A 27,980-nucleotide genomic window follows, 5' to 3' on the forward strand; every position below is an offset into this window, starting at 1 on the left:
AGATAAATTCACAAATGTTGAACCATATCATTTCTATCAGTAACTAGAACCAAGTTCTCACTCTATTACAACAAAAATCTGCATGTTTTACTATTTTTATTTTAGCCACCCCCATATGTATTAAATAATATTACCCTATAGAATCGTGTAATGTCATCTTAAAACTAATTGGTTAATCTAGAACAAAAACATTTTAACCTTTGTTTCTGATCTCGCCCACAGCTCCGTGCACTCCTATGAACCTCTCATCAGAGATGGACTGTGGCTCTAGCAGGATGTCGATTTCTTGGGCAGACAGTGACGGCGCAGACTCGTACTTAGCCACAGTGGTGGACAGTTATGGTCAAATCACCAGCTGTCAGGCCACTACAGAGGGGCAGTGCAGTGTGGGGGCCCTCGGCTGTGGACTCATCTACCATGTGTCTCTAGTGGCCTCAGACGGGCACTGCGAAAGCCAGTCCACAGATGCAGTCGACACACCATCAGGTACAAAAAGACCCACCTGACTTTGTCTATGAAGCCGTAACCCCTGCTAAATCCTAGCCGTGATAAAGCCCTCACTTCACTCTTCACAGGCAGATTTAATTTCAATGATGTTTGTATTGTTACAGAATTTACTAAAATAACATCTTTAAGCATTTATATTTTTGAGATGCTACAGTGCAATGTGCATTTTTTGTATATATCCATGGGTTTCGACTTTCTGATATTATGAAGACATTTCACCATTTAAAGGTAGGGCTGGGCAATTAGTCGAAAGATTGTGAAACAGTCATGTCTAATTGGTAACGATTTCAGACTTTGGAGGAAGACATTTGATTATGTGTTTGTGTTAAATGGAGCAGAAAAGAAAAATAGGGATGGTCCGATAAGGAGGGTTGTGCAGTGAGGAGGTGGACAGCTCTGGGGACAAACGTTGCTCTCCTTCTACTTTTCGGATAGCGCAGATGACAGCCTGAGGGGAGTATTTCAGATACCAGACACAGTCCTGCAGAAACTTCCGCGCCAGTCTCACGGCCTCTTGGTCACAAAAAAAGTATTGGTGCTAAATGTCAGCTACATTTTCCTGGGTAAATCCTCTGATAAGCAGTTTAGAATAAAAACTTATGACTTATTTTTGCTACATGTTTTTATTTTTTAGAGCTGGATCAGATATATAGGTTATGATTAATCTTGAAATCCGTAATTACAATAACATTTGTGTCTTCTTCCAGTCCCATGTGCACCTGAACACATAAAGGCCATGTTTGACTGCCAGCTGAATACGGCTCTGGTGACCTGGTACCCGAGCCATGGGGCGGTTCTGTACATTGTCACGGCGACTGCAGCATCCGGGGACATCTCCAGCTGTCAGACTGACTCCACCACCCACTGTGAGCTGGACGAACTAGAGTGTGGGGACAGCTACTCCATCCAAGTGTTAGCCGTGGGAGAAACATGCAACACCACTGGCCATATGAGCGGAGAAATGGAGACCGGTAAGAAACAAAACAAAATAGACACTTTTGCCATGTCCCCCTAACTATTATTTCTATGTATCGGACCAAAACTGCACTCACAAGACTACATGCATGCATAAACGACTATTGATGCAGGAAAAGTACTAGGATACATGCATTTACATAAAGACAGATGTAACTTGTGAATCGTCTAATCTGCCGTTTTACATAGAAATTCCCAAAAATACCAAATCACCCGCTAACTCACTCTCTAATTTCTCCTCTCTGCTTTTGTCCCATATACATCTTTATATTCTAAATAAAATGATTACTTGACTAATGCAAATTTTGGTTGACTAAGACTTGACCAATTAATCAACAAAATGAGCTCTAAACCCCACAAAACTTGCTGTTTGGTCATGTACATTTACCTTAAACGTGTGACCACACAGATTCAGCATGAAATATAATGTATAAATTTAAGATTTGTGAGGAAAAAAATAAATGATTCAATTAAAGAAAATGCAAATATTGTTTTATTTTACATGCAAACAAAGACAATATGTTTTTATCACCTGTTTTTGCATCTTGTTGGTAACAGATTGAAATGCACAGTCAGCCAGTTCATAACTCACTGTCTCTTGTAGGTCCGTGTCCCCCGGAGATCCTGAGCACAGAATACAGCGTAACCATCGGACAGGTGGTGTGGGCTCATACTCTTGGAGCAGAGTATTACACAGTGGAGGCAGTGACAGACCGGGGCCTAGTCTCTCAATGCCAAACCAATGACACGTACTGCCCCCTTCACATGGAGTGTAGTCAGACTTACACTGTCACTTTAACAGCAAACAACGATGATACATGCAGCTCAGGCGTCCCCTCCAACGAAACAGCATCCATCATAACAGGTAAGACCATCCAGTTTTGTTTAAAGCTGGGGTACCTGATTATCAAACAGTGAAAAAACGTGTATGTATTTAAATCTATCTCCATCATCGTTATGTCTCACAAACCCTTTGCCACATCACTAGTATTCACATGACACTAGCACAGCGTTATCATCATCATCATCATCATCATACAGCGACTCACACGGCTCATGGCTATAAATAAAATGTTTTATAATTAGATGAAGACGCCGCCATCTACCTATCTGATTTTTGTCACAAAGTTCTGCTTTTACAATACACTTTCTCGAGAAAAACTTTTATGAGAACAAATGTACTTGAGTACGTAAAGGCGAAGGGCGTTTCACTGAAGGTAAACGTCTGGGGTCAATAATCAAAATCACATTGAAAATCACATTGCGTCCTTCATATGGGAAATACAAATTTTTTGACGTGAGTTTAACGGGGTAAAAACATTAGCCGTTGATTGGCTTGATCCCTCACTTGACCAAGGTGTGAGGATACTACTGTATACTCCAGGCAGATTGAACCTTAACCCACCATTTCTGTTCAAAGAGGGTTATTTTTTCTTCCAAATACTAATCAGGTACTTGACAGCGGTGAAAAAGAGTCAGTGCAGAATGACCCATAATGAGACTAACATGTAAACATTATGCATTTACCGGTAAGTGTCTCAAACCACCACCATCAAAATGAAAATTACTTCTGGATGGACGTTGAAATGTCTTGATTAAAAAAAACTGTATCCAGATTGCTGTGGAATTTTGCCTCCCCTGCATAGTCTGAGCAAGGACAACTCCAGTTCATTGTTGACCTTTCTCTATGGTTATATCAGTTTCCTTGGTCACTCGTCTCACTTTTATCTCCATCACCGTGTCTCCAGGCTGTCCTTCTTAGCTCCTATTTAAACCTCCTTGTGGGGAAGCATCGTCAGACTTGAATGTCTAATACTAACATGCAGTGTTGAGTATTCAAGTCATCGGGTCCTGGATTGACGGTAAATAAACTTCTCCTGCCTCAGACATCCAGAGTCTCTGGCCTCTTTACAACTCAAGGACTCGTTAGGACAACACTTATTTTCCACAGATGAGCACCTTTAAAACCTTTTCTACCTTACATACATACTTTCTTTTTTTGTATTTTTGCCTTTAAGAGAAAGATTATTGGAGTGAGTTTGTTTTTTTAAGGAAGGCCGTAGGATCAGACAGGCAGGATACCTTGGTGTTTTATTACCTATGTGTTGTATCTTATGTATATCTGTTTTTGTTGCTGTTTGTGTGAAGCACTTTGGGCAGCTTAAGTTATATTTTAAATGTGCTATATAAATAAAACTGAACTGAAATTAAATTGAATCCATTCTCCTGCAGAGCCTTGCCCACCTCAGAACTTTCAGACCAGCGTTCGGTGTGAGATTAACTCGGCGACAGCGTCTTGGGAGCCCAGTGTGGGCGCTGTGTCGTATAAGACCACGCTGTCTGGACGTAATGGTAAAACGCTGTGGTGCCAAACAGACAACACATTCTGTGAATTGCCCGGACTGGAGTGCGGAGTCATCTATTACGCAAACGTCGTCGCCATGGGAGACACGTTAAACAGTACTGAATCTGGAACGGTACAACTCGAAGCAGGTACATTTATTATATTAGTTTAGATTAGAGTGGTAACTGACTGAAGATAACCTCAAAGAAACTGTATGTGGTCTTTACTTTTACAGTTTTAAAAAAGAACTGCAACCACAACTGAACATGACTTATAACATAAATCAGAAAACAGCATAATATGGGCCCTTTAAATTGAAATGACAACACAGACATTGTTGAAAAATAGAAGAAATGTCACCAGCATGTCTTGATAGCATTTTAATGTCTACTCTACAAGATTAAATAGTATTAGACATTAACATAACTAAAGATATGGCTAAGTGTATTAGTCACCAATTTCAGAAACCAATTACAAACATGTTTAAGTAGATAATGACTTATAAAGCAATCATACAAGGTGATGTCTGAATACCTTTTTGCTTCCTTCTAAGAGCACTAGAAGAAAACATGAACAATTCAGACATACTCTCATTGTGCCTTAACCTTAACCTACACACAAGTTTTTCTCATTCTTTGGGAAATTTCTGTCATGTGAATGTGACTTTTTTAGCATTGATACTTGTTCAAATGAGTCTAGTTTTGATACTAGTTTTAGTATTGATTATTATTTGATTTTTTTTATACTTTTAACAGCCCTAATCCCTATAATAAATGCACTATACCCATAAACTGTATATATAAATGGATAGCCGCGTTCCAAACAGAAAATGAGCAGGAACTGCCAGGATTACTCAATTGTGTGAATGAAACAAAACACAACTCTAACTAAGTTTTTGAGGAGATAGAACATTATAAGTTTTGTGTAATATAGGCCCTTTAATATTACTGCTTATAATATATTCCTCTGTAGCTACATATCGTGCTTTAAACTTTGTTATCCAAAAAGGCCTACCATAAGACTTGTCTTTCCTTTTAGCTCCTTGCCCAGTTGAAAATGTGCTAGTAGACGGGGACTGGTACAACAGCAGCGCTGTGCTAAGTTGGAGCCCGGCCTCTGGAGCTGTTTCCTATAAAATGATCGCTACGGCAACAAGCGGTCACCAGGTGTCATGTGAGTCGACCAGCTCCGAGTGTGAGCTGGAGGAGCTGGAGGATGGACAGACCTACACCATCAAAGCCGTGTCAATCAACGACAAGTGCTCTGTGGAGACCGATACTGGGGTCATCTTCAAGACACGTGAGTTAAAGTACAAATAATTAAGTATGTGATTAGTAACAGGGGAGAATAAGAGTTTAAGATACTGTACCTAATTTTTACTGTCTTAAAAGCATGAAAAACAGATATAGTTCATTTTAAACAGTTTACAGTGGCCCAAAGTTATTCCTCAATTTCCTTATGCCAGGGGTGTCCAAACTTTTTTCAAAGACGGCCAGATTTGGTGAGGTGAAAATGTCTGGCGGTCGACCATTCAACCTGATAATTTTTTGAACCATTAATATTAAATGCAAATTAACTATTTAATATTTTTTTGCTTTTTATTGCAAATGACTTTCACCTTTCAAAAACAAAATGAATGTAAAAAAGTAAACATTTAAACTGTGGTTTTGATAATCACAATAAAATAAATTTCCTGAGATTTTAGCGTTTATTCACCTCAGAAGGCAAACAAATAACCTGCACTGATGTGAAGAGTGAAACTGAGATCTGGATCTGGCTCAAAGACACAAAACGTCACACAAGTGAGAGTCAGTTAGACTTGCCCTCGCACCTCTCACATAAATATGCCGAACCAAACAAATTCAGCATTTTCTTAGCAAAGGTTCAAATTTATATAAACCTGTCAGTTGGCGATAAAAGTCAGCGAGCTTGAACATGTGTATTTTACACTGGTCAACAGTGCAGATGGGCCACACATAATTATTTTTATTCCAGAGGCTGCGGGCCAGTGGAAATTTGTACACGGGCAGCAATTGGCCCCCTGAGCCGGACTTTGGTTATGCCTGCCTTATGCATTCAGAGAATTGTAATTATTCACTGCACTGAGTTTATAAGTGCTTTTCACAACTTTCAGAAGCCAGAGCGGTGTTTTGCCATCAGGATAAAGCTAACCACAACTAGCTGCTTAGACTATACATCTGTGCTGAGGCAAATACATGGAGAAAAAAATAGAGTACAGGCCCTTTTAAGTTACTTCAAAACAATATTACTCGGGTACAAACTAGTGGTCTAAGAAATGCTTGAAAATCAAGGGTGGTAAGAGTAGCTAACATCTGATAGCGGTAATGTCACTGGAAAGACAAAATATACATACACACAAGATGGTATTTTCAAACAATATCGACTACAAGTTTTCTATTTTTTTTGCAATTTTAGACTTATTCACAGTGGGAAGAGGTACAGTTCTAAGAGAAATGTTACCACTTATCAAGTAGAAGAGTAAAAACACCAATAGGCACGCACCATTACCTCTATTATAAAACTTCCCTCTTGTGTTTTGCAGGACCTTCTAAACCACAGGGTGTTGGTGCAGACTTCCTGTGCGATAAAGACATGGCTATGGTGTTCTGGAAGGATGAGGATGGAGTGGACATGTACAAAATTACTGTAGTATCCAGCTCAGGGGTCACTAGCGAATATAACTCTACAAAATCACCCTACATGTTCGATGACTTTGACTGTGGAGAAACCTATAACTTTAGCGTGAAAGCTTGTAACAGCATGTCCTGCAGTAAACCCAGTAAAACCGTGCATATGGAAACAGGTAATTGTCTAGACTTGTAAGTTTAAAGAAGTTTGTGCTTGTGTCTGCTATAGTTATAATCTATGACATTCCTGGATCATTATGTTATAATTTGAAATCACAATATTCATCAAATATTCAACAAGCCTGCTGATTTTCTCATTTAGAAAACTAGGCAAGGCAAGTTTATTTGTACACAAAGTAATTCAAAGTGCTTTACAGAATAACAAAGACATTAAAATCACACAAATCAAAACATAAATAATCATCATAAAATTAAACTAGATGGATAGTCATATTTTTTGTCAAATCTGAAAATAATTAACTATTTCTTTGGTGAAATGAGTAGTTTAACTTGCCTTTTGTATTTTAAGCTAAGGGCTTTCTAGTTTGTTGTGATTTAACATGAACTCTGCCTATTCTTCTACAAATACAACTTCAAGAGGGTCAAGGAGAAGGGGTTAAAAGTCAATTCTGCATAATAGATCCAGCTTTAAGCAATTATAGGTTGTGCTCACATGACATTACCACATTGTCTGCTCATAGTTTAAAATTATGGATGGAGGCGAGGTAAAATGTTAATTGTAGTATCTTTGGTAAATAGTTATCACTGTTTTGCATGAATTAGGAAAAAGTTGAGAAGAAAAGTACAAAAATACAGGAAGCAGCAGAGATAGGTAGGTAGGTTGGTAGGCAGAGATTTTTTTTTACCATGAACTCTGCCTATTCTTAATTTTGTATTTTAATATAAACTAAATCTGTTACTGCTTCTAGGTCCCTGCCAGCCGACCAATCTGACTGTATCCAGCTCATGTAATAAGGACACAGTGGTGCTGAGCTGGTCTGACGTAGCCCTAGCATTGTGGTATGAGGTGGACGTAACAGGAGTCCTTGGATCATACGGCGGCGCATCTTTAAAGACAAACTCCACCACAGTGGAGATAAACCTGCCGTGTGGACTGCACTACACTTTCACCGTACAAGCCCTGGGCCAAGCCTGTGTCAGTCCTGTCAGTAAACCAGTGCACCATAATGGCAGTAAGTACTAATGTCTGCGGTTTTCAAATTTTAGAATATGAGGAGATCAATGGGGCAAGAGACAGTTTTCCCATTGAAAGCATTGTACTTTGCCATGAAATATTCAAAAGGTAAATTGACAAATGTTGAACCTGATCATTTCTATTGGTGACAAATCCCAAGAATTCACTGTATTACAACAGAAATCTGCATTTTAACAATATTAATTTTAGCTGTCCCCCATCTGTATTAAATAATATTGGCGTGTGTCATCTGAAACACAGCAATAGAAATGTTTAGGAAGAAGAGATTACTTATCACCTCATGACGGGGTAATGACTAGTTTTTAGGAGAATAAATAGATTCATTAATTAAGTAAGAAAATACTCAAAAAATATAAAGGCACACTACAATTACATACATGACTATAATAACATGTTTTGTCATTGATATCATAATTTACTGCATTAACATATATTCAAAATCAGAATCTGTCATCAACTAATTATTTCCCCCAAAATATATCAGTTGTATACATTTTACTGTGTCTTTTTTTTATATTACCTTGTGGTTTTGTAGTATTAAGTATTTGTGAGGAGGTCAAAATAGTTCAGGAAAGGCCAAATGTTTTTTCAGAACTTATACCAGTGAGTATCTAGCTTCAATACTAGTGATTTTTTTTTGTTTTTTTTTGTATTTGTATATATTCTTGAAAGTCCTGCTAAACAATTTCTTTTGCTGTCTCCCATCAGGTCCATGTGTTCCTTGGAATGTGCAGAGTTACACCAGCTGTGAGGACTCTATTGGCACTGTGAGCTGGGCCCCTACTGACGGAGCGGAGTATTACATCGCCTTTGCAGTGGGACTGGACGGCCACTCTGGCGTCTGCACCACAAATAAAACTTCCTGTATCTGGAACGACCTGCAATGTGGAGATCTCTACACAGTCTTTGTCACAGCCCATAATGATGCTTGTGATAGCATGCAGAGCAATAGCACCACTATAAGAATGGGTTTGTTATAAAACTCACTATTTTTTGTTTTAAGCTCATTTATTTTCAGTTAACAAAGTATCTCTCCTTTTCTCAGCATCTTGCATACCACAGAATCTCTCAGTTGATTTCAATTGCTCCATGAAGGTAGGTTTTTGATTGCATTGTGTTAAAAGTGAATTTAAGTTTTGACTAAATCTGGAGGTAAAGCTGGACCACTAGACAGGAATTAACCAGGACTTGAACTGGACTAAACCAGGGCTAGAACAAAGCTGAACCAGGACTAAACCAGGACTAGAACAGGACTAAACCAGAGCAAGAACAGAGCTGAACCAGGACTAAACCAAGACTAAAACAGAGCTGAACCAGGACTAAACCAAGACTAGAACAGAGCTGGGTGAGAGTTTTGCAGATTGGGTGATTATTTATGTTTTGATTTGTGTGATTTTAATGTCTTTCTTATTCTGTAAAGCACTTTGAATTACCTTGTGTACGAATTGTGCTATACAAATAAACTTGCCTTGCCATGCCTTGCCTGGCCTGAACCAGGACTAAACCAGGACTAGAACAGAGCTGAACCAGGACTAGAACAGGACTAGAACAGGACTAAACCAGGACTGGAACAGGACTAATCCAGAGCTAGAACAGGACTAAATGAGAGCTAGAACAGAGCTGAACCAGGACTAAGCCAGGACTAGAACAGGACCATACCAAGTCTACATCAGGATTCGACTGGGCTCAAACCAGAACCAAACAAGAGCAGGTGTGAACGCACCCTTAACATGATGAGATGGCACAGTTATGATGATACTTCTGGAAGGAATACCTTTTAGAAAGACATTACTGGACCACAATTTCTAATAAAAAAAAATCGACATCTTTGAAGCCGTAAGTCTAAGAGTTAAAGATGCACTATGTAACTTTTCTGAAGCGAAGTACAAAAATGCAAGAAGTAGCATTGAGTTCTACAATGGAATGCCTGTCCCTATGTCATCAACACCGACAATCACATTTTTTTATTATTGTACTTATTGTGTAAATTAGACAGGCTTTGACCCTTGTTAAAATTTGGCTGGTAAAGTAACAGTAACCTCCATAAGTATGTCATATCTGCTGTCCATGTCCAACCTGCAAGTAAAATGATAAACTTCACAAAAAAAGTAGTAAATACCAGGCAAAAGTTTTAGTACTGTGTTAAAATGATGTATGTGAAATGAGCACTCTAACCTGTCATATGCTCTTTAAGGTGGGCCATCTCTCTTGGGATGCCGTCGACACTGCAGACTTCTACATTGCCACAGCAGAGACCAACAGTGGGCACAAAATCCAGCAGACGACCAATGACACATGGGTCTACTTCTCTGAGTTCTTATGTGGAGAGGAGTACTTCCTGTCTGTCCAGTCTGTTGACGCACACTGCACCAGCAAACCCAGCCCTGCTGCCAAGCTGCAGTCAGGTACAAGTTGTACTATTGCTAGCTATATAGATATAGATATAGATAGATAGATCGGCAGCTGTGGGTACAATAATAAATTACCACCACCGAGTGTGGAGTGAATGAATAATGACTGTGAAATGATTTCAGTGTCTTGAAAGCTGCTATAAAATTCCATTGCATTATTATTTTGTGTTTTCTTTCCCAGAGCCCTGTCCTCCCACTGGTGTGAGCAGCTTCATGAACTGTGTGGCGAATATCGCAGTGGTCTCCTGGAACAGATCGGCCGGAGCAGACTACTACACGGCCACAGTGATGTCAGAGGAGGGCACGTCCCACTCCTGCTGGTCTGATAATGACCAGTGTGGCATCCCAAACCTGCGCTGCGGACAGGACTACTCAGTCAGTGTGGTGGCCTCCAACAAAGCCTGTAACTCGGACCCCAGCAAGGAGAGCAAGCTCACATCAGGTGAGAGAGAAGAAAGAGGAGAGACAAAATGATGACGATGACAATACACCAGATCACAACTAGAACTAAACTGAGGCTAAACATTGGCTAGTCCTTTGAGGTATTGCCAAGTGTGTCTTAGAAAGTGTGTGAAATGTGCAATTTGAGTGAACAATGCAACTGTTTTTGAGCAAAATTTCACAAACTATTTTTTTTTTTTTTTAGGGATGCAAAAAAAAAGTAAAAAGTACTTTTCATATGTTTTGACGGGTTATTTTTATCATGTCCGTGGAAACATCCTGACTAAAGTTTTCGAGTTCAAGCTTCGAATTTGAGCAAACAAAAATAAATACACAAAATTCATAAGAAAAAATAAGAAACTGATTTGTATTGTTATTGTTCGCAAAAAAATATGTATCTTTTTTAATCAGTATCATTACTTTTGCACTTTAACAAATTAATAACACTTGTTTGAAATACTTTTTTTTTTTACTTAAAGTACATTATTAAACAGGTACTTAAATACGTACAGTAAATTTTTATTTATTTTTTTATTTTATTTTACTTGAGTAACATTTTGCCTCTGTAGCTGTACTTTTACTTAAGTAACAAAATTGAGTACTTCATTCAGGATTGGAAGCTAAAAGTTGACAGTACTCATAGTTATTTATCTGACCTTTTATCTCCTCTTTTCTTTTCTCATTCTTATTATGTGTTATGTGTTGGTCTCTTCTTGGAGGCAAAGAGTTTGATTTGAAATGTTCGGTTTCGATATTGGTTTAGTAATGAATAGCAGACTAACTGACCAACTGAGGCTCCATCTTTGCAGTGCCGTGCGTTCCTACCAATGTGAAAGTGTTAGTGGATTGCAGCAACAACCAGGCGACAGTGTCCTGGGATGCCAGCGAGGGGGCGCTGTCGTACACAGTGACAGCTGAAGGCGGGAGTGGCATCTCCTCTTCCTGTGAGACGAGTGCGTTGTCGTGCGTTCTCGCTGATCTGCAGTGTGGACAGGAATATAGCGTCCAAGTGGTGTCCAAAGATGACATCTGCTCCAGTCTGCCCAGCCCGGCCACTCTCTTTGACTCAGGTACTTTGACTATTCATGCTTATTATAACTCTTTACATGCAGAAACATTCAAAAAATATAGGTTATAGAATATAGTATTATTCAGTTTTAGTCAATGTATGAAGCACTATTTCTCAAAGACATCTTCAGAGTTGTTGACCTGGTTTATGGGTAATATCTCTGTAATTACTGGGCCTATCCACATGAAACAAAAACTGGCACAAAGTTCAATGTCTTCTCTGTTAACATGATTTCTTTTTCACAATAGCTTCAGAAAGCGGTGCCATTATTCAACCCCAAAAACGTGATTGTTGTCACTTTAATGCCATAAGATGAATATGGCAAGTTTGTGGTTCAATATTTGTGAATCATAAGTTTGTATATTTTCTTCCAAATCAGTGAAACTCCCATAAAGTTATTTAGACCCCTCTCCTCCATCTGAAATTATGATCATCAAATTCAAACTTTCTCTTTTTGTCCTCAGTTCCTTGCGTCCCGGACATGGGCTCTGTGGTGATGGACTGTGTCGCCGACAGTTTCATAGCCGACTGGATGTTCTCGGAGGGAGCGGTGAAGTACACAGCCACTGCTCTGTCAGACAACGGAGGGCAGTCCACGTGCAGCTCCAATAACACAAACTGTGAGCTCAGCGGCCTGCAGTGTGGTCAAACATACTCCGTGAGCGTCCAGGCTGAGAATGCCGTCTGCAGTAGCGCCTCCAGTAACGCTGTGCAGGCCACGTCAGGTCAGTATTAACACTTTTATGGGCTGTCTTTTTACAAGGAAAATCCATAGTAAAACACACAAATTTATGTTAAAGTAAAGTTGTCTGTGTAATCCTTCAGTCATCCAGGTATGATCCATAGTAAAAGAAAAATATAAAAGCTGTTAACTGGACAAAAAGTTGAAGCAGTGAAGACGTTTCGCTGCTCATGCAACTCGATTCTTCAGTTCTTCAGTTTACATTCTCTGTTTGTTGGTTAGGTCTAAAGAGCTATACTAAGTGTGAACTGTGCCCGAGTCACACTTAGCATAATCATTCAGGCCCTTAACGGGTGCCCTCTCACACATTAGCATACTGGCTAGCCCTGTTGTTTTCTTTGTTTAAATATAGGTCTGAGGATGGAGTTATAGATAGATGATGTCCAAGGCTCCCATTCCTGTTTTTAAAGTAAAATTCACACATTCAAAGCCACAGTATGTAACTAAAATGTGTTTATTATTATTATTATTCTGTGTGTGTGTGTGTTTATTGCACTGAAAAACATGCATCCTTACTGTGAACTGGATTGCATCTCCACAAACCTGACTCGTATTTGGCCTCCTGCAGGTTCCTGTGTCTATAATATTCCACAGTATGGCCTAAAACCTGTGTCTCCATGGTGAATGTTCCATAGTATGGTTTTAACTTTCTATGTCCATGGATCTGGGATATTATGTTTATATTTATTGTGTGATTGTGTAAATATTCAGCCATATTTTTAGCATAATTAGCTCTGAGAAATAGATTACTCATCCCTATTTTTTTACAGTAATACTTAAAATATTTGATCTGTAAACAAGAATTTTTGCATCTGTATTTCTAATCCATCAGAAATGAGCTAAAGCTAAATGTACCTTTTAAATGTAAATGTCTTGGTTGAGGTTCAAGTATCACACAGATTTTAATATAGAGGATACACCCAATTCTGTAATTTTGAAAGACTCTTAAAATGTCTTGTAAAAAGCAAAATCACATCAGATTTTGGTGCACATGTGAACACTGTGCATAGGGCTGTAATCCTTTAGTTGTTTATAATCTAAACCCATTACTTGACTAAAGATTTACAGCAGGAAGGAGAAGTTAGTGAGTGAGTTATCTGCAGATTTGTTATTGCTGGTTTATATGTTTAAAGTTGTGAATCATGAGTTTAATTAATAATTAATCTGTCATTGTACACAAACACATCGTTGCTAGTTTTGCCCTTTTTAGTCAATTAATCGATCAGCAGGACATGTCTTTAGTCGACTACAGCCTTAGAACATAGCCAGTGTATAAACATTTAAACTTCTTTCTTCCTCCAGCCCCTTGTCCTGCTCAGGGTGTGGCCTCCTCTCTCAACTGCTCCACAAACTCCATCCATGTGCAGTGGCAGCAGGTCTCAGGTCTGGAGTACCTTGTGGCCGCGTTGGGGGTGGAGGAGGACACAGCCTATTGCTCCTCCTCCTCTGACTCCTGTGTCCTGAAGGGTCTGGAGTGCGGCTTCATCTACAACATCAGTGTCATAGCTTCCAATTTTGTCTGCAATACGTCCAGCTCTGTCATCCAGCAGCACTCAGGTAATCACTGACTTTGAGCTATGATAAAATGTATTTCAGGTCAGTGTTAACTACAATGTTTCCCTCATAGTGTTTGTCATGATCATAATTATCATAATTAAAACTAAATCATAATCATAAAGGCTAAAACTTGGATTAAAATGGACGTAATTTGGATAAAAATTGATATTTTTGTCAACAAAAAGTATTTCTATAAAATAAACTCAACTAAATGAATCAAAATAGACTAGATTCAAGTTACACTTGTTACACCAGGCCATAAACAAACTCAACTTCCTATAAAGCAATGTAATGTACAGCTTGTATATCAAAGTGAAATCAAAATGTAAATAATTTAAATACATTTTCTGGTTGGTTAAAACTATTATGGATTAAGTTGACAATTTGCATGACTAAATTAAAAGTTCAGCATTTAAACACTTTTTATTATTAGTTTGGTTTGTCATTTGAGAATTTGAGGTTTTGTCCAATTTAAAGACAGGGTATCTGATATTTCAAATTTTCATCCCGTGAAAGTAGGAGATTGGCAGTTGGATAAAAGTTTATCCTTGCTCAACTAATAATTAGACAACAGATGAATACTGCCGGTGTGAGGTAGAAAAACATTACATAATCGTGATCATTTACCATATAAAATAAAGGTAACACTTCATAATAATTACACTTTTTAAGGCCTTAATAATGCATGAAAAAAGGCTTAATACATATTGATGTACAGTTTAAGAATGATCCAGGCTTAGTAACTACTTAATTAGGGGCTTAGGAGTTAGGCTCTGTGCACAGCAACTCACTTGCTAGCTCACTGCGTCTTAAAGGTAACAGTCACCTTTATTAAAATCGGAAAACACAAAATAAACAACCTGTTAAAATTCAAATAAAATAAAATAAAAACTACCCTATTATTTTGATATGTGTAATACTTCAGTTTCAATATCTATTATGTCTCAAAATTTGCCTTAGCGTTAGCATTGAGACACAAACATTGCTTTGTCTAAACACAAAAGTGTCTTCCACTCAAGTATTCATTTTATTTGTGTAGTGTTTAACGTGTTGTCAGTGACATCCACAGCTCTCTGTCCACTGCCTTATCCTTAAATATTTATTCCTTTTAGCGTGATTCTATAAAAACCTCATAGAGATAATATTGGACAGGAAGTACTGATACTAACAGAATTGGATCTGTGCACAACAGCGCCCCGCAACCTCACTAATATAAAAAAAATAGATGTCTGTATATTTAACCTGTCTTATTTATGTGTTTTGTAGTTCCCTGTATCCCACAAAACGTCCGCACTAAGTTTGACTGTGAGGACAAAGACGTGCAGGTGACGTGGCAGACCACTAAGGGCGCCCACGGCTACAGGACTGTGGCTCAGAGTTTGGGTGGATTTCCTGAGGCCTGCCTCACCAATGACACTTGGTGCACCTTCAGTCAGCTCGCCTGTGACATGAACTACACCTTTACTGTGGTGGCCTTAGACGATGAGTGCAGCAGCTACGCCAGTGACCCAGTGGAGATATACACAGGTAAAGTTGAATGAAGCAAGCTTTATTTTACAGGTTAAGTCAGAATTCACCCTATCCATCCCTGCCCACGATGTCACTGCAAAATTCTGCATGTGTGTCTATGGCAGAATGCTCAGCAGTTACCAGGGTGACAAAATGCACACATTATCAAGCTTGCCAAAAAGTTAAAAAAAAAAAAAAAAGTCTGAAAACACCAGAAAAAATACAAAATTGATTTAAATACATCATATTTTGCACCAACACGTTCATGGACCCATTTAGGTATTTCATTTTCAACAAAAAATGTGAGAGTTACTAACTAAAAAACTGTTGGCTGATGCTAGCGTGTTTGTGAGTATAATGTTATTAGAGCGGCACTTGTTCAACATCACAACATCAGCTCACCTGTTGTAGGTCCAGCTAAATCAGTTCTATGATCAGATTGTGCTCAAAGCTCAGATTAAAGACTAACCTGAGTAAAAGAGCTTCAGACAGACCAGTGCCTTCAGTTAGCGTCCTGCCCCCATTGATGACATCACCTGCAAAGTATCAGTAGGCTCATCAGAATCACCTTAGACCAACCTGTTGCACATTTTTGTTCCCATTAGCGCAGTATTAATTTGTTTATTTATGTGAATGTTCTTAGGTCCGTGTGAGCCTCAGAGGGTCATGGCAGACATGTTTTGTCATAATAACACTGCGATGGTGTCCTGGGAGGGAGAAGGAGTGACCTCATACTCTGTGCATGGCTACGGCCCTGATGGTCACGCCGTCTCATGCAACACTGAGGGAACCAGCTGCCAATTACCCGACATGCACTGCGGCCAGACGTACAACTTGACAGTCACAGCCAATGACGGCCGCTGCAATAACAGTCAGACTCATGTCAGTCTAAAATCAGGTAGGAGCTCATTTGTTTTCCTGCAGATTATGTTCCATTTTGAGGAACATGGCTCAGTTTGAACTGTTGGCTCCCCACATTTCAGACGAATTTATTAAGCAGAAGGGATTTTTCTACTGGGCATCACAGCAAAAACAAAATACCTTTAATTATGCATTCAGTTTCTTTTTCTCTCCACAAATACTTGTACATCACACTGCATCGAGTAATAAAAGTTACTGTGCCTAGTTTAACACCTCAAAAATGTGAAAACCTACTAGTTAATTTCAAACTACAGTTGTCCAAACTTTATCCTCACTTTACTTTCACATTCCAAGCTTCCTTATTAATATTTCACGCATTGAGTTTATAAGCGTGTTTCACAACTTTCAGGGGTAAAGTGGACAACAACTAGTATGCTAACATCTCACCACAGCTGATAAAAAAACACTTTATTAGTTGCAGACAGTACACTGTGCTCTTATTTTGACCCTAAGAGCCATCCACACTTTACAATATATCTGTACTGGGTCTTTAATACTTGAAAAACAATTGGGAACCGCTTTTTAATGCAATATTAAGGCCAAGATGATTGACACAAACAAAACAAAACACCTATTTTTAATGCAAGGATATAAAAAAAATGCAACACCTTTAATATATATTGTGTTATTTTTTTCCACTCCAGTCCCGTGCAGTCCTACAAACGTAGGTGTCTCTCTACAGTGCTACAGTCACATTGCAGCGGTCACATGGGAGCCGGCCAGTGGAGCCATCTCCTACAAGGCCTTGGCAGTGTCCGCAGACGGCAGCCACACTTCAGTCTGCACCAACAACGAGACACACTGCGACCTGAGCGACCTGCAGTGTGGTACCGTCTACAGCGTGACGGTGGTCGGCGTGGACAGCTCCTGCTCCAGTGTGGAGAGTGCAGCTGCAACGGTGCAAACAGGTGGGACTCAAGGCTTATGAAAGGGCTTCTATAGTGAATTTGAAACTACGGTCACATTTTTATATAGTGCCACCTTCAAGGCACTCAAGGCTGCTGTTGATACTGATACTTGTTTTTTAAATCCAGAGCAAGGACCACTAATGTATTTTAAGTTGTATCTACTTTTCAATTTCAATATTATAACAAAATGTGTTTATCTATATAAAATAATCTCACTTCTATTTCCATTTTAATCATGAGTCGGTTCAAAAAGACAATTGAATACGCTAAGGACAAACAGGTAGCGAATACTGGACAGAAATTCGATATTGGCCACTGGCACGGATACACCGCTACATCCCTATTTGAAATGTCTTATTGAAACGGGAAATATTATGCAAAATCGCCTTTTAAGAGCTTTCACCCATGTTATGATTGTTCCTCTTCTCATTTGCCCACTCAAACTTGTATTGTATTTTTGTAGCAGCCCTAGTAATATTAAAAAGACAACAAAAGCGTCTCTTTTCTCTTATTTCTCACATGTTCCTGTCTCTTCCCTCAGCCCCCTGTCCTCCTCAGGATGTCGTGATTACTGAGCAGTGCGCAAATGGCTCCATGACAGTGTCCTGGTCTGCTCTCCCTGGAGCGCAGTACTTCCTTGTGAACGGGATCAGCGACAGTAGCAGTGTGCTGGACTGTAACACCACCTCCACCTCATGCTCGTTCAGCAGTCTGCCCTGTGGAATAAAATATAATTTCATTGTGCTTGCCATCAGGGGAGCTTGCCCCAGTCGTCCCAGTTCACCAGTGCTTACCAGCTCAGGTGAGATTCAAAAACAAGTGTAATCCCTCAGTCGTCCTGGTACTACTTTTACTACTTTTACTATAGTACTCGAGGTAAATATGAACTGTAGTCCTTTTCATGGTAGGTTAAGGTTAGGCTTTTGGATATACCAAGTGAAGTTTGTCAAGAAGAGTAAAAAGAAAATCATTACAAGAAGAAGCACTAAGTTTTATAACAGGAAAAAGAGAACAGATTTACTGTAGTCTTAGTTGTTTTCAACATTAAATCATAGTACTTTGTCTGCGTGGTCTTATACTTCTGATGTAGCTCAAGATCATTCAGGAAAGGTTTATTTCTGTCTTGTAAATGTGACTTTTTTAGCATCAATACCTGCGCAAATGAGTATCTAGTTTGAATACTAGTTTTAGTATCGATTAGTATCTGATTTTGACTTTTGACACGCCTATTTTGGACTTAATTTGCACTTTTCTTCCCTCCAGCCCCATGCGTACCCACAGACATTAACGGAAACCTGGACTGTGTTACAAATGCCGCCTGGATCAGCTGGACTAACTCAAAGGGAGCGAGCAGTTATTTTGTCTTCGCTAGTGCCAAGGGAAAAGCACATAACGCCTCCTGCACTTCAGACTCTTCCCAGTGCAACCTACCAGACCTGATATGTGGGACTCTGTATGACATCCAGGTCACCGCAGAGAACGAACACTGCTCCAGCACCCCCTCCGCCAACTTCGAACTTGAGACAGGTACTCTAAGTTATATTACATCAGATATTGTGCAACATTTGTCAGTCGCTGGTAAAGTTGGGCCAAAATATATGGGATTTGTCTTAAAAACCTGAAAAACTGAACTAGTTTGCAGCAGTCCAAACACATTTCTCACTTTCCTTACTTTCCTAATGCATTCCTAGCATCCTAATTATATTTGAATATTTATGTTTTACCTCTATTCAGTTTAAATTGTCAATAGAAAGTGTATAATATTTGTAGTTTTGAAGCGGTTTCAATGAGGCTAAAGCAATAGTTGTAACTTTTTGAGATTTTTTTTTTTTTTGGATATTACTAGTGAAGGTGTATGGAGTTTAAAACACAGTTGAGCACTTCCTGTATTACCACTTAATGACATCATGCGGAGGAACAGAGTGTTTTCAGAAAAGAACACAGCCTAAATATTTGTTAAACATGTGTGAATGAAACAAAACATAACTCTATTTATGTTTATGATGAGGAAACACCAGTATAACGTAGATCAAGTTGTGCAATATTGGCCTTCAGTATATCAATATTAAAGGTATAACACATTTTTCTGTACTTGTCTGATGCTTGCAGCTGCTTGCGCCCTGACCTCCATAAACGCGTCTACTAAGTGTGACAGCAGCGTGATCACGGTGCAATGGGAGATGTCTGAGAACATGCCCGTGTACGTGGCCACAGCCGAAGGTCACGACTTCAGCCTGATCATGTGTAACAGCACCAAGAGCTCCTGTCAGCTCACTAGTGCCACCTGCGGGATGCACTACACCATCATCGTCTCCACCTCCTCCATCAAGTGCAGCACCCTCAGGAGCCCGCCGCACAAGATCGACACAGGTACAACACTTGCTACTGCACTTGAAAGAAGAAAAAAAAACGTACTTAAAGGGATGCCAGGTCCACAGGTGAAGAATATAGAGGTATTTTCCACGTAAAAACAATTTGATTTTAGAATAATCCTATTGAAAGTCCTGAATTTCAGTGACAGATCTTCATATTTAAAGCCATCTGTGCAAAAGAGAGGGGAAAGTTGTTTTTGTATGTAGGCAGCACGGTGGCTGAGTGGCAACACTCATGCCTCACAGCAAGAAGGTTTGGTTCGATTCCCGGGTCGCCCAGGCCTTTCTGTGTGGAGTTTTTCATGTTTCTCCCCGTGTCTGGATGGGTTTCCTCCGGGTACTCTAGTTTCCCCCATCAACCAAAACATGAACGCCCTTCGAGACAACTGTTGTTGTGATTTTGGGCGTTACAAAAATAAAATGAATTGAATTGAAAGGGTCAGGTCCGTGTTACCGGAGGAACGCTAATTTACTTTACACAGTGTAAAATCCAGCTGTGCCACACATTTCTGCAGGTTTTGGACGTTTTTTTAAGCCCAACCGCTCTCCTGCGAGTTGGGCCGGTGATACCTGGCAACCTGCATACTTCTACTGGCAAATATTATTTTAAGGCAGTCAAAATGTACTGAAATCAAGATAACTACTACTTGATTCAAGCACTTATTAGCATATTATTCTCTTCTCTTATTATTATTGTTATCTCTAATTTTTAAAACATTGTCCATATAATTAACATTGAAACCTCTGTGTTGAACAACTCTTTGGTATCTTCTCCACAGCTCCTTGCGCTCCTCAGAACGTGACAGCGGTCCAGTCCTGCAGTAACAATGGAGTGATTGTGTCTTATGACCTTTCCCGGGTGGCCAGTCATTACAAAGTGGAGGTGACAGGACCCGGCTTCAATAAAACCTGTGAAAGCACTTCTGACAGCTGCACCCTGGACGGCCTGCCATGCGGAGAGGAGTTTAAGGTGGTGGTGTACGCCCTCACGCAGAACTGCACCAGCCCAGGGACCACCATAACCTACTCATCTGGTAAAAGGACCATTTGTTTGTACCGTTTTAGATCTCTCTTTGTTGTGGGTGGCACGGTGGCATAGAGGTTAGTGTTTCAGCCTCACAGTCAGAAGCAGTGATGACGTTATACTCCCAAAACAGGCGAAACAGACAGCTTTTTTCTATTGATAACATACTTTTCCATGCACTTTTCCATGAAATATCCAAAAGGTAAATGTACAAACATTGAATCTGATCATTTCTATCAGTGACTATACCCAAGAACTCACTGTAATACAACAAAATGACTGTATCAACAAAAAATGTTCTAACTATTCCTTTTAGCCTCTCGTCTGTATTAAATATTATTGGCCTATAGAATTCTGTGATTGTTGTATTGTTGTAGTTAAGTCACAATGTTTCAACTCCAAGTCACACTGGAGTCTTAGTCTGAGTCCAAGTTTGAGACACTGAAAAAAGTTTGTCATTCTCAGAGTTTCTCATATATTTAAAGCTACCGTTTATAGTTAAATTGACTGACCAAACACTGTTGTATTCTCCCATAACATAGACTGATGCTACCTACGTTACTACTGTCTGCTGCCAGTTTTGGCTTCTGTCGGTTTCTGTTCTGTTGCATGTAGAACAGGCGCAGAGGCACAGGGATCGTTCGGTAGATGTTTATTGCCGGTTACAGCGATACAGTCGGGTTAAAGGCAGTACACTGTGAGACTGATTTTGTTAGACTCTGTCAGACCCTGGTACAATCTCACCGAGTCTCACAATCTCACAGAGTGTGAAGAAGGTGAGCTTGTACCTATGTTTTATATTACTCGAGCAGTGGGTGTGGGAGTTAACATTCTATAGATAAGAATTTTAAAGCGAGGGTGATGTATGGCCACTGCAGCATGGAAACAGAACATTTTACACCATTATAAGAAAGCAAGCAATATTCCATCTATATATTGTCCAAACTTCATAGAACAAAAAATATCAGTAACTCCCCTCGTCAGTACAACTCCTGCTCATCTGTGAGAGAAAAATAAAGTAATCTGATTTGAAGTATCACCAAAGACTGTAAGAGATTTAGCTATACACCCAGAGGCGGAGCTAACATTAGACAAGGGTACGTCCCAATCAATCAAGTGCCCTTCCCTGCCACCAATGTCCCATGCCTCAAACCCATTTGATATTATCTCAGTGTCACAATAAGCCACTAAACAAGATAACAAAATATTATCTAACTGCCAAATCTATTTTATCTGCCAAAGTCTTCGTCTCTTTCCCGTAAGAATTGAACTATTCCAATTGGACTTTTTGAGTTTGCTGTGTGTTTCTTTTTATTATTTCCTACTTCTGTTCACTCAATGATTATAGTTTAAACCATCTCGTAACTCACATTTAAAACATGACAGCAACACAGACGGGCAGAACCAGGGACTCGAGGGCTCTAAATCTAAGAAGAGTCACAAATCGGAGTCCTTGAAATGATATTCCAAATCTCTGGAGGACTATTCTTGTAAAATAAAGATGAAGAATGAATTTTGTTTGTCATAGTGGTCTTACACATGATCCTTATTTCAAACCCTCTCCAAAATACGTATTGTTGTGTATTCTCGTAAGCTTGGTTTAAAGAGCCCATGTTATTTTCTGATCTATGTTATAATGTTGTTTCCTCATCACAAACAGACCTGGAGTTGTGTTTTTTTCATTCACACATGTTTAACTCTGGATATTTAGGCCAAGCTTCAAATAATGGCATTTTCAGGTCTTGTTTTGACATTTTGCCGTGTGTTTCTCTGCAGGCCCGTGCCCTCCCTCTGGCCTCACTGTGTCGTACGACTGCGCCGGCCTGTCTGCCACGTTGGCCTGGGACAACAGTGAGGGCACAGAGCAGTACTATGCCAGTGCTCAGACTGACGAATACACTCCACTTTACTGCACCAGCACAGGCCTGTCCTGCACCATCGAAGGCCTGCTCTGCGGCTACAACTACTCCTTTGGTGTGGAGGCCTCCAACAATGTGTGCAACAGCTCCTCTGCACAACCAGTGGAAGCGGGAGCAGGTGAATATTTAAAGTTATCCCCGTAAAAGAAACTGAATTCTGTCAACTGGGCAAAAGGTTTTTTTAAGTGAATATGTTTTGACACTAGCTTCTTTAGTTGTGACACGTTCTGGTGAGCCACTGTCTTAAATATCTGTGTGAAGGGAGAGTTTTACATCATTCTGGTGTTTATGTTTTGCAATTTTGTTCTTAGATCAAGATATGAACATTAATAAGAAACCAATCAGATACCTTCTTTCCACAACGTCGGCTCCCGCAGCATTAGTAACAGGTTTTATCAGACATTAGGGACAGGAACAAAACATGGCTCAGGCGACAGTTCACACCTTAGGGTAGTTAAATCGACTTAAGAACAGATACTCTTTTTTACTGTAAACAACTAGGTAGTGTTAGTTTCAGTGTAGCCAGCTCCTCCCTGAAGAAAAATGACTTGCAGAGCCCCGTCAGAACTAAAGAAGCCGCTTCGATGAGCCTAACTTATTCGCTCTTATTCTCCCACAGTCCCTTGCAGTCCGACCAATATCCGGGTTCGCATGCAGTTGATAGAAGGTCTCTTCTGGGCCATGATCTCCTGGGACCGCGTGACCTGTCCCGACGTGGAGTACCAGATGGTCCTCGCAGGTCACATTAACGACAACCCTAAAACCCAAATGCACATCTCCTCGTACTGGCTAGAGCGGCCATACTATGAGACGCCTCTGCCCACCAGCTCCAACTACAAGATCAATGTGTACGCGAGAAACAAGGCCGGAGTCAGCAGGCCAAGCTTCACCGAGACCGGGGTCACGGGTGAGTGTAATGGTTGTGAACTCTTCATCAGGTTGTAGCATAGACTGTATATTTAAATGGACGTAGCTAACCTGCTAGCCGCCACGTTCCAAATAGGAAGTGAACATGGGCGCGCGTCCAGCTCCATCAACTCTGGCTCCTTTTCGCTTTATATTGAAAAATGATCACCTCGCTCTGTAACTGCTGCTGTGAGCCTCATCATTTTGCTCATAAAATGTTCTTATTAACCCGCTCTACATGACCCTGGTGTTTTTATTTTGCTATTTTGTCCATAAAGCAAGATATGAACATTAATAACAGACACATCAGGCGCCTTCTTTCCCTGAGGGTGCTCGTGGTAGCATTAGCAGGTTTGATTGACAGCATCGCTAAGCGCCCACTCCCTGCCAAACCTGTAGAGTGAGCAGGAAGAGGCGTTACCTTCTACAGCCTGGCTCCGGATTGGCTCTTTGGTTGCTATGATACTCACAGTCAGAATTCCAAATATGAAACTCAGCTTTCAATTGGCCCCTATAACTGCGAGCTTCGATGAGCTTCATTTGACTGGAGCTGAACGCTGTGGGTGACGTCACACTCACTTAAAAAAGACAGGACACATCCTGTGACAGACATAAAAATACAGGTACACTCGCTCCCCTCTGCAGTTTCAGGTGTGCTACTGACGGGAGAAGTGATGCTATCAAAAAAAAAAAACACCCAGAAGCCGTGGGCACATCAATTTTTTCAAAATGATAAGATATAATATCCTTATATATAATAGTATTAAGTGTGTTTTTAACTGTTACATGAGCCAGGAGGGGACGTGTGTGAGTACCGGGTTTTTATTTTAAGTTTAGAGATGGTGGTAATTTGTTACTTTTTTCATTTTTGGATTTATTTATCATAACTGGGAACAACTTCTTAAGGATTGCCACAGCATATTTTAGTTTCTGGCAAACACTGAGATTGCGATCAGATTTGTGATTTATGTTTTAATAATAGGATTCTGTTCAAAATTCAAAGTTCAAATTTTAAGCACGTACAATCACATTTCAGAACATGTTTGTACAGATCTTAACAGTTTGTATGCAGAATAAGACAGGAGGTTTTGCTGTTTGTGGAGGAAATAATAACTCAAACTGTGATTTTGATTCGATTGCAATTAATCTTCAGCCCTACGCCTTTTACACCTGTTTTTCTCCACTTTTCCAGTGCCCTCCCCTCCTCAGAACGCGGTCTACAATAAAGCCACTTCAGAGCTGACCTGGGACGCTTCCATCTTGGCTAACCACTACAGAGTGTACACGGTGACAGGGAATGTGGAGACAGTGTTGTGTGAGACCTCCCATCTCTCCTGCACCGCCATAGCAGTCGACGTCTCTTCTCTCAGAGTCAAAGCCACGAACTCAGCTGGGAGCAGCCTGCCCAGTGTCCCTACAGGTAAGAATCTAATGCACGGGGTCACAGGACTTTTGAATTGGTAAGTTACTGCCAGAGGTGGGTGGAGTAGCCAAAAATTGTACACAAGTAAGAGTTTGGTTACTTCAAAATAATATTATTCAAGTAGAGGTCTGAGAAATTACTGGTACACACACATGTATACTCATTTAGGAGTAAAACACTGTTAGAAAAGTACAATTTAAAAAGTTACTCAAGTAATGGTAACTGAGTACTATCCACCTCTGATTCGTGCCAGTTCAGGAATTACTTAGCTCAATCAGTCTCCCTAGGTCAGAATTTTTAGTTTAGTTTAGTTTATTCTTTATTTGACACAAGACACAAGATGTAAATTCTCACAGACTGTATTACACTCGCTCTTGCATCAGACTTTTACTCACTCACTAAAGGCAATGTGATGCCCTCTAGTGGTAAGACTCATTTCAACAGGGGCCAATCTCTCAAACTGTGCACAATTTTAGCAGTGTGATGTTTAGCAGTTTGCTCAGTTAATCAAATGGTGCACCAAAATGTTAAAATACTCAAGTAATGCAGTAGTAAAGTGATTTATTTAGTAGTAAAATGATTTATTTATTTATTTTTCAAATTTCTACTGGAATTATTAAGACCATTTCAGACTTTAATGCAGCGGTCTAAACATTTTTAATTGGTTAGTTGGTTAGTGCCACTTCAGGGTCAGTTTAGCTCATTGCTATTAGATATTTTTGACAAATCGTTCAGCCTTAATGGATAATTCAATTTTTCAAACAAGCTTTCCAATTAGATTTGCAATGTTTTTAATAAAACATTTTAGAAGAATTGACAAAAGAAGAATAATTAACTGAATAATGAACTGAATTACAAGAATCACATTTCAGAACATGTTTGTACAGATCTAAACTGTTGGGTTAGCAGTTTTTTATGCAGAATAAGACATGATTTTAATAATTATCTTTATTCATTAGATTAGATTGCAATGCATTAGATTAATCTTGCAGCCTTTTTTATAAATCTTAGTGTCTATTTGTTGTCAAATTGGGCTCTCTACTGTCTCAAAGATATCTCAGCATCGTTGGCCATGCTGCTAAATGACTATTTTCTTCTTTTTTTTTTTTTTTTTCATCGCTCATTCCTCTTTCTACCAACAGATGAAGTCCTAATGACCAAACAGACCCTCATTATTAACACAGGCATTAGTTTAGTTTCCAATATGTTAAATACCAATTCAAGAACATTTAAAAGCATGTTGACTCATATGTTCACTTTTATGATTTAACTGTAACTTTCTGATCCACAGCTGTTGACGCTCGCAAGAGAAGAGACCTGATAGGAGCTGAGATGGCCTTGGATAACAGTAAGATTTTTGAATGTGTTTCTGTGTATTAGCATTAGTGCAAATTTAAAAGTTATAGCCTCTGAAGACAGAAAAAAAAGCTAAAATATAAAATAAAAACAACCCATTAACACTGATTAATGCAGAGACTATTTGGTCGTTTTAATATATAGATTATTTTAGTTTGTCATGTTATTTTAATAGTTTGCCTCAAAATTAGCATTAGCATTTACACACAAACCCCTGCCTTTCTAAAGACAAAAGTGTCCCCCGGTGAAGTTTTCTCGCCTCATTTGCTTTGAGACGTTCACCCTCAAGTCACTGTCCACTGTCTTATCTTTAAATGCTTATTCATTTTAGTGCAACTCAGCAAAAACCACACAGAGACAGGAAGTAGTGACGCTAACACTGAGGCTGCCAGGTGCTGTTGTCCGCAGAGCTACTTCCTGTGCTTATATCAATAACTGATATTGAGTGAAAGTCAAAACCGCATTTTTAGAAGTTAACAGTTTAGTTTAAGGTGAGGCTTAAGGAGGTAGGCTCATTGTATAAAGGGTTGTGTAAAATAGTCACCAAAAATGCATTCAGAAAGAAAAGGAAAATAAGATGACTCTAAACTTATCAACACAGCAATGATTTGAAGTAATTTAAAGCAGACGATATAGATTTATTATCACTATTTAACAGACTGGCTCATAACAGTGAATGCAAATACTAAAAAATTGTCTGTTTTTCTCCCCAGCTCTACTGCCCCCCTCTGGTGTGAGCGTGAAGGTGGCCGGCACCTCTCTGACAGTGAAGTGGAGAACGGTGATCGATGCAGCCGAGTATGTGGTAGTCATCGATAAGAAGATCGAAAACTCTCAATCTTTGATCAAAACTACAGCAAAAACAAACCTCATTGTCACCGGCCTCCAGCCCAATACCGAATACTGCCTCAAGGTGGCAGCAAAGAACATTTCACAGCAGAGCCCTTACTCTCCAATCCAGTGCATATCAACCAAAAAAAGAAATGGGACTGAAGTCTAGTAACAATAATAAGACCTAACTTGGAAGCTAAAAGGGAAATATTGTATAAAATGAATCTATGAACAGTGATCTGTGTGGGAATATGTCAAATTATTATCAAATGTGAGTAGTTTGAAAATCTTTAGCCTTAGAAAATCAAAAGAAGAGATTATAGGTTGAAATTAATGCAGCATGCCACTTTTTAGTGCTTTCACAAAGTATTTCTGAAATTATATTTATCAAATTATTATATTTTTGACTCTAGGCTTCAAGATCTTCTGCTGATTGTGCAAGTAGGTAATTTATCGAGTGATATTTTAAACCATGCAGTATGTTGTGTTTGTGACATATGTGATTATCTTTTTGTGAGAGCTTTAACCAGATCTTTTGTAACAATTTCACAAATTTATTCACTAATTAAAACAGCTGTGAAACTAAATGCTGAAGCTTATTTTTGGGGGTGGTCGCTGATCTCTGCTCGTATATTTTGAGGGCAGATTTTTATTATCTTAAGGGAGAGTTTGTCTGGAAAGTCACACAAAGTATCCTAGTTTTTGCATATTTCATAGAGAGAGATAGCTGACTCCACCCAATCAAATGTTTCCCCGAAGAAAACAGACTAATACTTATGTTTTTTTGTTCATATCTGCTCCTTTTCCTCTCATAGTGCCTCCTTAAATAACCTGATTTCAACTGAAAAAGGGTCAAAGGTAATGGCGCCGCCCATAACTTGCTAAATAAGGTCAATTGATA

General features: G+C 39.4%; 1 protein-coding gene across 1 annotated transcript; it reads left to right on the forward strand.

Annotated features, from left to right (window-relative positions):
- The first annotated feature begins 233 nt into the window (after positions 1 to 233).
- LOC129456207 (fibronectin-like) lies at positions 234 to 27,663 on the forward strand. The gene is made up of 26 exons (XM_055221432.1): positions 234 to 486; positions 1,215 to 1,478; positions 2,087 to 2,347; positions 3,715 to 3,975; positions 4,865 to 5,125; positions 6,390 to 6,650; positions 7,404 to 7,667; positions 8,399 to 8,659; positions 8,736 to 8,785; positions 9,885 to 10,095; positions 10,283 to 10,543; positions 11,352 to 11,612; positions 12,076 to 12,336; positions 13,656 to 13,910; positions 15,177 to 15,437; positions 16,063 to 16,317; positions 16,985 to 17,248; positions 17,790 to 18,050; positions 18,512 to 18,775; positions 19,358 to 19,618; positions 20,400 to 20,654; positions 22,421 to 22,681; positions 23,183 to 23,470; positions 24,662 to 24,889; positions 26,184 to 26,240; positions 26,962 to 27,663. Exons 1-26 carry the CDS (start codon positions 237 to 239, stop codon positions 27,246 to 27,248), a joined length of 6,324 nt encoding a protein of 2,107 aa, XP_055077407.1. The 5' UTR covers positions 234 to 236; the 3' UTR covers positions 27,249 to 27,663.
- Positions 27,664 to 27,980: the final 317 nt, after the last annotated feature.

The sequence above is a fragment of the Periophthalmus magnuspinnatus genome, chromosome 4, assembly GCF_009829125.3.
Source record: "Periophthalmus magnuspinnatus isolate fPerMag1 chromosome 4, fPerMag1.2.pri, whole genome shotgun sequence".
In the NCBI taxonomy this organism is placed as follows: Eukaryota; Metazoa; Chordata; class Actinopteri; order Gobiiformes; family Gobiidae; genus Periophthalmus; species Periophthalmus magnuspinnatus.